Source organism: Hyperolius riggenbachi, chromosome 1, assembly GCF_040937935.1.
Source record: "Hyperolius riggenbachi isolate aHypRig1 chromosome 1, aHypRig1.pri, whole genome shotgun sequence".
Taxonomy (NCBI): domain Eukaryota; kingdom Metazoa; phylum Chordata; class Amphibia; order Anura; family Hyperoliidae; genus Hyperolius; species Hyperolius riggenbachi.
This window is the reverse complement of record NC_090646.1, coordinates 165,810,494-165,823,515: the sequence shown is the minus strand read 5'-3', so window position 1 is coordinate 165,823,515 and position 13,022 is coordinate 165,810,494. Positions and strand designations below refer to the sequence as shown.

Sequence of the window (13,022 nt, the reverse complement as noted above, 5' to 3'; positions counted from 1 at the left end):
CTGAAAGGGTTAACCAGTCATTAGAGCAGTTCCTTAGATGCTATGTGGCTGATGCGCAATTGGAATGGGCGAAATTCTTGCCATTCGCAGAATTCGCGCATAACAACTTGAAAAGTTCTTCCTCAGGCTTTTCTCCCTTTCAGGTGGTAACGGGGAGATCTCCCAAATTGTCCCCGTTGTCAGTGGTTTCTTCTCCTTTTCCTGCTCTGGAGGATTGGCAGGGAGCATTAAAAGAGATTTGGATTATGGTTAAAAGGAATTTGGAAAAGGCTTTTCAGACCCAGAAGAAGCAGGCAGATAAAAAGCGGTCAGTGGAATGGGAATTTGTACCAGGAGACATGGTGTGGGTTTCAACCCGGCATCCGGCCCTGAAACAGCCATCAGCAAAATTGGGCCCCAGATTTATAGGCCCATACCCTGTTTCTAAAAAGATCAAAGAGGTCACTTATGCCATTTCACTGCCATCCATTATGAGAGGTGTAAGGTCACTCCATGTGTCTCTGTTGAAACCGGCTATGCATGTGGATTCCTCTCCCCCCCCCCCCTCCGTGGTGATTGATGGTGAACCTGAGTATGACATTGAGCAAATTTTGGATTCCCGTTGGGTGCGTAACTCGGTACAGTACCTTGTGCATTGGAAGGGGTATGGGCCTGAGGAGAGGTCTTGGGTGCTGACTTATCGCTAGCATGCTGAGGAACTTAGGAAAAAGTTTCATGAGTTGCATCCTGAGAAACCAGGCAGGACGTGTTCGGAGTACACGCCTCGAGGGGGGGGGGGGGGGGGTTACTTTAACAAACGTGGAAGAGACAGCTGCGGTGAACAGCGATACCACCGCAGCTGCCTCCATCTCCCTGCCTAGTGATCTATCCGTGCTTCGGGCGTCTAGCACGCCGAGGATGGGTTTGTCAGCAGCACATAGGGTCGCATTGTTGCTTGCGCGCGCGTACAGAAAGGTCCTTCATGCGGGGAGGAGGCGCGTCAACTGACCGGCCGGTCGGCTGATGTCAGAGGAGACGTTTGCCGCTCCTCATTGGTTGATGGGAGTGGGCATGCCGGAGGGGTCTCCTCTGCTTCTTAAGCCTTGCCGAATCACTCGCAACTTGCCTGCTGTTGCGAATACTTCGTGTTAGCGCTCAGACCTTAGATAGATCCGGTGTGCTTTGATCCGTGAGGAAACCGGGGATTTCACACAGAGATAGGAATTGTTGATAGCTATAATTATAATTGATATACTGTATATTATCTGTGTATGACTCTAGCTCGTTCTGACTACTCTTCCGCTCAGTGATTCTGTATTTCTGCCCATCTGATCTTGCTGCCGACTCTGCCTGTTAAAACCTTCTTGCCTTTGCCTTCTGATTTTGTACTGTATCTGTCTGTCTGTTGCCAACTCGATTAGTCTGACCACTCTACTCTCACCAGAGGGCCCTTGTCTCTGGTGAGGGGCTCTGTACTGTTAGTGCTCACCAGCTCCTCTGGTGAGGTATAGCTAAACCTATCAGTACTACTGTTGCACCAAGCACTATACTTGCTATCACATTAGATGTCTGGTATACTTGTATTATTGGTGATTCTGCAGACCACCATATAATCAGGTATAGATCTGCATTATAGGTGATACTGCAGATCACCTAATAATCAGAACTCTGTTACTTGCTGACACATATCGTTACAGCTTTTCATATATTTATGGAACACAGCAGTATATCAGACTGGGTTTTCACTGAGAGAATAGAACCAAAGGGCCAAACCTCGACCACACCCATTTTCTTGGCCACTGTTGATTGAGGATGGTATATCAATATACTGATATATTTTTTTTGTCTTTTATTGATAAAGCACCAAATCACAGGATTACTTAGCACTACAAGATAGCAGTTACATCCATAACAAGAACAAACTAAGAGGAACCTGCATCCATATCCCGCCCACGTGCGCTGTTACTCTGACCCGCCGACAGGCAGCCAGATTCCTCTCCTTCCCCCCCTCCCTCCCTGCAGAGGCATGAGCGGGCGGTAAGGGGGAACTTAAAAACTCGCTCTCCATGGCAAAAGGGCGTCACATGACACAACATTGGGATGTGCCAGAGTATTATACGCTGACTGCTAGAGATGCTCATTCGGATTCCGTGGGAAATGCAATTTCCGCATTTCCAATCGGAAATCGCATTTTTGCATCGGAATGCGGAAAGCAGAAATACTAGTGCTGTAAGCCGATTTCCACGGAAAACGAGGACATTTCCGCGGCGTTGTCATTTGATGCCTTGTTGCCATGGAGGCGCGACACGGGAATCGGCGATCAGGTGAATTTTAAGTTCCCCCTTTACTGCCTGCTCGGGACTCTGCAGAGAGGGAGGGCGGAAGGAGAGAGGAGAGGAGCTATTTCAGGAATGCAGCCTGCGGTCCACAGAATCTTTGCCCAGCCCTGTTTAATGCTGGGAATACACGATCAGATACAGGCGCTCGATTCTGCGCCCGATTGTTTTTGCCGCTCGATTCTGCGGGCGATTCTCTTATCTTCCGCTCGTTTTTCTTATATTTTACCATTGTCCCCCATGCATAATCGAGCGCGGAAACGATCGGGCGGGAGATCGGACGTGTCGGAAATTATCTATCGAGCCATCTAAATGGCTCAGAATCTTACCGTGTATTCTCAGCATTTGACATTAGATTTATAACTGAAAGAGTCCTTGATTGTTCAGTGACAGTGTTTACACCTCTAAAGTATTTACAGGCATCTACTTTAGTCATGGGAATGGGTACAGGCACTTTTGCAGTGACGATGATGATAAATATATAGCTTCACTTTGCCTCTACAAAATATATGGAACGAAACTGATCTTACCAAAGTTCGTATCTCCAGGAATCAGCAAATTTAAACATTGAGACAAAGGGCTTGATTCACAAAACAGTGATAAATGAATTATCACGCCTAAAAGCTTTGCATGTGCAAACGTTCATGCTCATGCGTTAACTTTTATGCACGTACAGCGTTACGCCGTACGCGCGATAAGGTCGCTTTGCACATGTTAACTACGGCGCTTCGCATGCTAACCTATTATTAAAGTGTATGCTTAGCACGCCCCTGCTAAGCTGGTTTGCACACAAAACTTTACGCGCGTAACCTAATGACTTCACGCGAAGTAATTCGTTTAAAGCTTTACGTGCATGATATCACGTGCAAAGCAGCTTTGCACGGGCGTGCTAAGTGTTAGCACTCTTTTGTGAATCAAGCCCCATATCTGTCATTTAAGGAAATCTGTGAGGCAGCGCATTTATTTCTACTTACTTGGCAGTTTTTTCAAGTCGCTTTTCTTTAATCTGTAGTTTCTGCATTTCTTTAACAATCTGTTTAGTTTGTGATCTTTCCCAGTTCTTATTCATGCTTTTCCCGAGGTTCTTCGCCAAGCTTTCAACTAATTTTATGTTAAACCTGGAACAGAGCAAAGATTTTTGAGTATGGATGCCCTTTCGGATTTTGAATTGAAATTTCCGCATTTTAGATTGAAAATCAGCATTCCTGATCATAATTTGTAAATCGGAAATTGAAATCAGAATTCTGCAAAAATCTGATTTACCGCAACTCAGTAATTTTAGCCCAATCACAGAACTCAGAAGCATTGGACCAATCAGAGAATGCAGAATTTTTCTGCAAAAATTGGATTACCGTGGTAATTTTAGACCAATCACAAGATTCCAATTTTGCAATTTCCTGTTTTTTTCGTCATTTTCTACATTCACTGACGCAAAAAATGACAACTAAAATACTCCTCTTAAATTGGAAAATTGGAGATCAGAAAAAAGTGAAATCAAGAAATTGGGAAATCTAAAAAATGGAAAAATCTGAAAAAATGGAAATCGGAAATTGACATTGGTGGAAATCGGGATTTCTGCAGAATTGGAAAATAGAAATTTTCAAATATGCCTTCTTTTGAGTATCTGTATACATGTTAATTATGAATTCACCCTTTTATATCCAGACATACAATACCATTTTGTAAACAGTTTTCTTCATTGCTGGTAATGGCCTGTACACAATGGCTGGGTTTGCACTGTGTTTTTAAAATCGCATGCGGTTTTTTAATTGCAAGGTCTTTTGAAAAATCAGAAAATCATGATGATCTGTACAAACTGGTGCGATGCATTTTTAGAAAAACACAATCACAGTGACTGTTGCACTTTTGAAGTAGAGATGGCCCGAACGGTTCGCCGGCGAACTTGTTCGCACGAATATCAGCTGATCACGTTTGCGTCGAACTGCGAACACATAGCGAGTTCGACCCGCCCCCTATACCACCTCATTGGGCTAAACTTTGACCCTCACAGTCAGCAGACACTTTTCAGCCAATCAGGCTGCACTCCCTCCTGGACCTCCGCCCCCCCCCCCCCCCCTTATAAAAGGCAGCAGCGTCGGCCATCTTCTCACTCTGTCTGCTGCTGCTATAGTGAGAGAAGGGTGAGGTTGCTGGAGAGATAGGGAAAGCGTTAGTTAGCTCTTGTTAGCTTACTCCTCTCTGATATCTGTTGCTGAAAAGCACCCCAAAAAAGCTCTTTTGAGAGCTAATGTTCATGAGATGTGTTTGTGTGTGTGTGTGTGTGTGTGTGTGTGTGTGTGTGTGTGTGTGTGTGTGTGTGTGTGTGTGTGTGTGTGTGTGTGTGTGTGTGTGTGTGTGTGTGTGTGTGTGTGCCACTGACACTGCATATATAGCCCTGTCTGTCGCAGCTGGCCCTTGCTATACTGTGCCAGGCCCAGCACACTGTATCATACCAGTCAGTGCATACCTTTCACTACATCTCTGTGACTGCACACTGTATTATACCAGTCAGTATACCTTTCACTGCATCTGTGTGACTGCACACTGTATTAGTCCAGTCAGTGCATACCTTTCACTGCATCTGTGAGTGCACATTGTATTATACCAGTTAGTGCATACCTTTCACTGCATCTGTGACTGCACATTGTATTATACCAGTCAGTGCATACCTTTCACTGCATCTCTGTGACTGCACGCTGCATCAGTCCAGTCAGTGCATACCTATCACTTCATCTGTATGACTGCACACTGTATTAGTCCAGTCAGTGCATACCTTTCACTGCATCTGTGTGACTGCACACATGGTGATGTCAGACATGCGAACATCCTTTAGTCTAATGCCTCGGCTTAGCCCTTCCAGATCCACCCTCCACCAACGCCTTGACCGGCAGGTGGCCGACTACCTGGCCTTAAGTGCGGATATAGACACTCTGAGCAGCGATGAACCCCTGGACTACTGGGTGCGCACGCTTGACCTGTGGCCAGAGCTGTCACAATTTGCCATCCAACTTCTGGCTTGCCCTGCCTCAAGCGTCCTGTCAGAAAGGACCTTCAGCGCAGAATCCTGGAGGGCTACTGCCTGCCTGAAAGACTAAGTCATTCCCCACACACAGCATCTCTGCCTGCACGCCGTGTGACTGCCTGCTCAAGAGTCAGTCCCCACACAGCATCTCTGCCTGCCGGCCGTGTGACTGCCTGCCCGCAGACTAAGTCAGTCCCCACACGGCATCTCTGCCTGCAGGCCGCTTGACTGCCTTCTCCGCCACCACCAACAGGGTCCAGGACTCCAGGTGGATTCCTGAATTTTTAAGACCACTGCTAGCAGTGGCCGCTAACAAAAAGAATAATAATTTTTCTGATGCGTTTACAAACTTGCCTAATTTTTCTGGCTGCACTGCGGCTGCAACAACAAAACAAAAGGCATGTACATGTGTCAATTCCCCTTCGTGATCATTACCTTGGCGAGGTGAAGGGGCTTGCGTATCACAATGAAGCAATGACCTATATGAGTGTGTTTGGGGGCACATTCAAGATAATAAGGTTGTTGCTTCATTGTGGACAGACCAAATTTGATCAGCTGAACAGTCACTGTTGCTCTGTCATTGAGCTATCTCAGCCCGACCTCCATCGCCTGCACTCTCACCATCGTGCGCACCAGTCCTGCACGGCCATCACTACACAAACAGCTGTTTGCGGTGCGTTACACAGTTAGGTTGGTCTGTCACTGTGAAGCAGTACACTACTTACACTACCTGCTAATCCATGTATACACACGCAAGATGTTTTCAAGCACTTTATGCCTCCAATTTAGGAATGCAATGTGATTTCTGCCCTTTAGGGATTATAACCCTGCTGTGCGTCAAATCCGTAATTTTCCCCTGGACTTTTGGCGTGTATCCCATTTTTGCATTATAGGGGTGGATCCCCAGTAGACAGGAACTTTTTCAGTGCTGAGTCAGCTGACTTGAAGTCTATTATGGTTTGCCAAGTTCGCCGGTTCGCGGACTTTAGCGGAAGTTCGCGTTTGCGGTTTGCGAACCCAAAACCTGAAGTTTGAGCTATCTCTATTTTTAAGCGATGCATTTAAAAAAACGCGATATTTATAGTGTTTTTTAAGTAAACAATCATGAAACCAGGAAAAGATAGCCTCAGCAAAATTGCAATCGCAAGTGCACAAAAATTTCAGGTAAAAATTTTATAAAAAAAATGCAATCCCATCACACTGGGTTTGCGATTGCACTTGCAATTTTCAGTGTGTACAGGCCCTTAGTATTTGAATATCTGATTGCTGTTTCCCAACTAATACTTTAGCAAGATATTTTTATCACATTATTTTATTTACTACGTGGATAAATAGTAAGTACATCTGGTTAGTTTATTGGCAGCTGTAACCAAATCTACTGATGTATGCTTTTAAGACTCTAGTAGATGTCGACAGTAATTTTTAGCCACTTATTGGGACAATTTGTCAGTACTTTTCCAGTCTACTGGGATCCATTCCTGGCCACAGGTACTCAATTTGTTTAAATACAGCCACAAATACAGCTGCTCCAAAGCCACCTTGGTGCTGAGGCAGCAGGCCCTGAGATTGCACAGCAGTCTTCAGTATCGATCATGTTCATTGCAGCACCTAGTGGAGTCAGCACAGACTTTGGCTATTTCCCAGAGATTTTTGTTTTGGACTTCTTCATTAGATGAATTTTTTTTGGGGGGGGGGGGGGGGAGGGGGTTGAGTAAGAAGTAGTGGCGTATTTACAGGGGTGCAGGTATGGCTCGTGCCATAGGCGCCAGAGCCAGCAGGTGTGATGAAACTGTCCCAGAGTGCCAGTAAACCGGCGGCGCTATCCCTTAACCCCCCTGGCGGTATGAAAAATTCAGCCAGGGGGCAGCGCAGCAGTTTTTTTTTTTTTTTAAATCATGTAGCGAGCCCGTTCAAAGAACAGGATTTCCTGGAGGGCTTCCCCCGTCGCCATGGCGACGGGGCGGGATGACGTCACCGACATCAGCGATGTCGGGACATCATTGGGAGTCCCGATCCACCCCTCGGTGCTGCCTGGCACTGATTGGCCAGGCAGTGCACGGGGTCTGGGGGGGCGCGCGCCGCAACGGATAGCGGCGATCGGGCGCGGGCCGGCGGCGATCAGTGTGCTGGCGCAGCTAGCAAAGTGCTAGCTGCGTCCAGCAAAAAAAAAATTATGTAAATCGGCCCAGCAGGGCCTGAGCGGCACCCTCCGGCGGCTTACCCCGTGTCACACACGGGGTTACCGCTAAGGAGGTTAATACAGTGATGGCGTCTGTTGCTATGGCACCAACGCTGCTCACTTCAGCCAGGCCTCCATTTTGCCCCCACAACAGCACTTCAAGAGGCTCATGCTGCATGGTGCGGATATTCAAAATGGCTCAGCCAATGGATTGGGAAAGCAGGGTGCCACTACTGCCACCTCCAAGGCAGAAGAAGAGGTCATGCCAGCTGGAGACAGGAGTAGCTTGGGCTGTATCTGTGCAGATCTATTGTCCCTGGAGGGTGAGTGGAAGCAAGTAAAGTGATGAGTATTGCTCTCACCGTGGGCTTGATTCCCTAAACTGTGATAACTCATATCACAGCCGTTTTTGCGTGCATTTTCGCGTGCGATCGCAAATTTGCATGCGCAAACGATATCGTTTTCGCGTGCGTTCATTATTTTGCGTGTCTTCATTTTTGCTCACGCGTGTTATTTCTTTTTGCGCGTACAGCGCAATGCACTGTGCAGTTATAAAGCGCGATGTGTATCCCCGACGCGTGTAGTGGCGTTATACCGTGTGATATGTATTTTTAATGCGTGTTGTGCCGCATTAATGCGCGTTACAACCGCAGCTAAATGCATAACACGGCTGTGCTATACATTAGCATGGTTTAATGAATCAACCCCATTGTGTGTTAATGCAATTCTGAAGCCAGTAAAAAAAAATAAACAAAACATAGTTTGAAACTAAAAAAAATAAACAAAACATAGTTACATACTCACCTATGGAAAGGGAACTCTCTGGATCCCATAAAGATTTTACAGTCCTCTCTCCATGCCCTGCTGTGTCCCACTGAATTTATTCAACCTGCAGGTCAAATTCCTCTTCGGGACTCCTTGGGCTCGATTCACAAAGCCGTGCTAACACTTAGCGCGGCAGTAAAAAGCCGCTTTGCATGTGCCAACATGCGCGTAAAGGTTTGAGCCCAAACGCTTCGTGCATAAAGAATCGTGATCTGCAGTGACTTGCCGTGATAATGATACTTAGCACTCGAAGTCACTGCAGATCACACGAGCGGAATGTATATCTTGAATTATTACTGCATATATTTCATTATGCGACGCGCGTAACACTTTGTGTGAGCCACGTTACAGTACCGCACATGTTAATGTAAGCACCTTTCATAATTTCATTACCAAACTCTACCTACTTAGTGGACGAAATGCCATTGATTTCGATGGCATACCACACTAAGCGCGCGACGCGTAACAATGTTCACATGCTAAAACTTATCACGCGGACGGCATAAACTACTTAGCATGGACATTAGTATGTGCAGAGCTGTAACACGTGATAACTGAGTTATCACGGGATAGTGAATCGGGCCCCTTGTGCAGGCTTCAGAAGTCCTTGCCTCTACGAGCTTGTGCTTGCGCAGTACGGATGCACCTGTTTTCAGAAGCACTACAGGACACAAGTGCTTCTGAAGCCTTCGGAGGACTCCTGGAGGTGTGAAACTTGAACAGGGAACAGAGATGGAACAAAGGGACATACTGTGACAAGGACCAGGACGGCTCTATAGTATCACAGAGTCTTCCCTCTCCATACGTGAGTGTCTATTTTTTTACTTACATCAGTGTTGCTTTAAGGTTTAGCCAAAGGGATGGACAAGTCATTTTTTTTTCAAATTCTACATGGCCCATAGAATGTTCAAGAAGATTTTGTCACAGATATTTTCTATTCCACAGCTCATAACATTACAATGAGTCTACCATACATACGTACGTAAAAAACAGAGCTGGCAACTTGTTAAGGATCCTTAGTTGCTCAACAAGTTGTGGGAAAAGTTTTTCACAGTCCAGTGGTTTATGGGATGGTGGGCATTTGAAACTTTTGAGCACCCTGGAAGCCTGAAATAAATAAGTTATGAAGTCTGATTAATCTCATAGAAAAAGTTCTACGGTACTCTTAATCCAGTAATAGAGGGGCTTAAAGGACAACTGAAGCGAGAGGGATATCAGGGCCCCCCCTTCCCTAGCAGAGCCGGATTATCCACCAGGCAACAGAGGCAGTTGCTTTGATCTAGTGAAAGGTCAGGGGCCCCGCCAGCCCCAGTAAAGATTTATTGCCCCTGTTCATGAAACTCTTTATGGTCGGTTAAAAACAAAGTCTGCATGAATGCTCTCTGTAACATAGACAAGACACTAAAGTGTAAACTTGTAAAGCTGTCATACACAGGCTGGATGCTGGAAAGACTAATGTTAACTGTTTGATCTCTGTCCAGTTCAATGCAGCATTCAAACAGGAGAATCTGCTTGCTAGATAGGAAGGATACAGGTACATCTGTAGTTAACTTTTCTTCCATAACAGCATCATCATTTACAAACTGCTCTGCTAAAATGCCTTTGGCTGGTAGCACACTTGTCTGTCAGTTTTCTGTGTGCACTTTTCTGCATGCATTTTTTACTATGTGTGTCTGTATGTGGGAAAACACAGGCATTTTTTTCACAGAAGCTACTTTAATTCATATAGAAAATCCACACTTTGCTTCACTGCAGTCAGGTTTTTTTCTGGATAGGTAAAACACTTAACAGTGTGCACTAGCCCTCCATTAATTTACATTGCTTCTCAGTTTTCCAGGGCAGAAAACAGACAAGTGTGCTCCCAGTCTAGAGTTCTGTTTGCGATGTTTACAATTGATTCCTGTCATTGCTGAGCTAATTTGCCTTAGTTTTATCACCCGAGTTATACCTGATCGTGGCCACAGCCATGCTCAGATGTGAATCTTGTTAGTTTGACAAGTTGTGGCATTACCTGGCAGCAAAAAAGATGTATTCGTAAGATGGCCATACACTGATAGATTTGCAGCAGATTCGACCATCAGATAGATTTCTGTCAGATGCCAGTCATATCGAATCTAACAGGAATCTATCTGATGTGTGCCACAAAGTAGGAACAGATTTCTAATAGATTTCAGAATTAAATCTATTGGAAATCTACAGAAATTCGATCTAAAAGCATTACCGCACCATTAGATCCAATGCAACTCTATGGGCCAACGATCTGCTGCCAGCAGCAGATCAACCTAGATTTTCCATCCTGACAGATGAAATCGATCAAAAGCGTCTGCAAATCGTTCGATCGTGCATTGATTTGATCGCTCAAATCGACCAGTGTATGGGCCCCTTTAGCTAGGGTCTCTTATCATGTGACCCACCTGTGAGACACTGGCTGTGAGAAATTTGGATCTGGTTACCTCTACTGGGGGGGGGGGGGGCGTTCTGGCTATCCATACTGAGGGGGTAGCTGGCTACCTATACTGTGGAAATAACATGCTGCCTGGGTGGGGGGACATCTGGCTATCTATACTGGGGAGTGACAACTGGCTATACATACTAGGGGGTCATCTGGCTACCTATAGTGGGGGCTGTCACCTGGCTACCTATACTGGGGGAGCATCTGGCTACCTTTATTGGGGGGTTGTCTTGCTATCTATTCTGGGGGGACATCTGGCTACTACCGATAGTAGGGGGACATCCGGCCACCTGTACTGGGGGGACATCCTTTCAACAGGGTGACTGAGGGGGGCCCTAAATTTGTTGCTCTACTTGCAGCCCTGTGTGGTCTTAATCCGGCTCTGTTCCCTAGTGTATTTTATATGATCATGTGCTCCTTTCCTATGTCAGCCTCATACATGTTTCGAAGAACGATCGGTCAGAGATCCTGAGGGAGAAGACTGATCGTTCTTCGAAACATGTCGATCTGATCTACTATCTGTTGTCTTTGAGGGGCGCCCCATTTTTACCCAGATAATTCTGCACTTTCTCCCACCCGCAGACTACGTGGAATACAAGTTCTGCTGAGGAACAAGCGTATCGCATGGTGGAAAGCAAGGAAGTGCTAGAGGGTGAGATGCACAGAGGAAGTAACGTCTCCCCGCATACCGGAAGCCAGACGCCAGAGCTTCTGAAGCCGCGTAATACACATCTAACGGCGGCATCTTAGATCCTTGTCTGGATATTGCTAATTGCTCCTTGGTATTTTGGAACTGTACCCTTCTTTTAAACGGACTGTGAGTATAACAGTTTTATATGAAGATGCTCGTTCTTTGGTAACTATCAAGCCACCGGAATATGGAGTTTCAATAAGCCTTGATATTGTACCTAAAAGTGGAACTTTATATCGTTATGTGCTTAGAGATAACCAGCGGATGGTAGCTATTTGCTTGCTCTTTTTTTATATATTTTCTATAATTTAATTTTTTCTGCACAAAATAGCTTTTGTAAAGAGGGGAACCAGCTGGCTGCAGTGTGTGTGTGTTTGTGTGTTTGTGTGTGTGTGCGTGCGTGCGTGCGTGCGTGCGTGTGTGTGTGTGTGTGTAAGAGATATATATTCTATGCTGTGCAGTGATTTTTTAACCAATAAAAGTATAATTTTAACCCTAAGTGGGCATTTATGTGCTATGGGCTTGATTCACAAAAGCGTGATAACTCAGTTATCACGCCTAAAAACTCAGTTATCACGCCTAAAAGCTTTGCACGTGCAAACTAGGGTGCCAAGTAGTTTGCACCCTAGTTTGCACGTGCAAAGCTTTTAGGCATGATAACTCAGTTATCACCCTTTTGTGAATCAAGCCCATTAACTTGATTTTGCAGTGCAACTGACACTTTTAGCTTGAAAAGCTTCAGCAACTGACTCAGGATACAAAGGGCTTGATTCACAAAACAGTGCTAACTGTTAACACGCTGTGAAAACTGCTTCGCACGAAATTTTGCGTGATAACGGTTTTCGCGCCCAAATATTCGCATTCGTGCATTAACGCTTTTTTGTGCGTACGTTAATGAGCGAAAAATTTGTGTTAACATGCAAATTTGTGCATGCAAAAATTTTTTTCGCATGAAAACGTGCTAAAACGCACAAAAAGCTGTGCTAACAGCCATGCTAACAGTTACCACCATTTTGTTAATCAAGCCCAAACTCTTATGCTGGGTACATACGGTGCGTTTCCGCACTCGATGCCCCGCTCGATTCCCGGCCGCTCGATTATATCCGAGCATTTCCGTTCATGTTTGAATGATTGTTTCAATGATTCTCTTGTAAAGTATGCCAAATCGACCTAACGATCATTCAAAACGTGAATCGGACATGTCGGAAATAATCGAGCGGCCGGGAATCAATGGGAATCGTGCCGGGAATCAAGTGCTGGAACGCAACGTGTGTACCCAGCATAATATAGATTAAATAGTGCACAGCAAACCTAATGAGACTGAAACCACTTCAATCTAACATTGCTCAGATTTTACATACTTTTTCTTGCAAAAATGTTAAAATTTATTCTCAAAAAGTACAGCACTGACATGTTCTCACTATTAACAATAACATTGTAATACATAACAATTTTGGTTACATTAACATGCATGGGGGCTTTAAAATGAGCCAAAATGCCTTTTCCCCTCTAAATCTAAATGTATGTCTTCATAAGTC

The 13,022-nt window shown here is 45.3% G+C and overlaps 1 protein-coding gene across 1 annotated transcript in view; it reads right to left on the bottom strand.

The window, feature by feature from the left end:
* The window catches only part of LOC137563181 (probable ATP-dependent RNA helicase DDX60), a 231,692-nt gene that overhangs the window by 79,075 nt on the left and 139,595 nt on the right, over positions 1-13,022 (bottom strand). Inside the window, exons 24-25 of the mRNA XM_068275363.1 lie at positions 9,324-9,448; positions 3,290-3,433 (exon numbers count right to left, since the gene is read on the bottom strand). Coding sequence (XP_068131464.1) covers positions 3,290-3,433; positions 9,324-9,448 — 269 coding nt within the window. The remainder of the gene's footprint in view (positions 1-3,289; positions 3,434-9,323; positions 9,449-13,022) is intronic.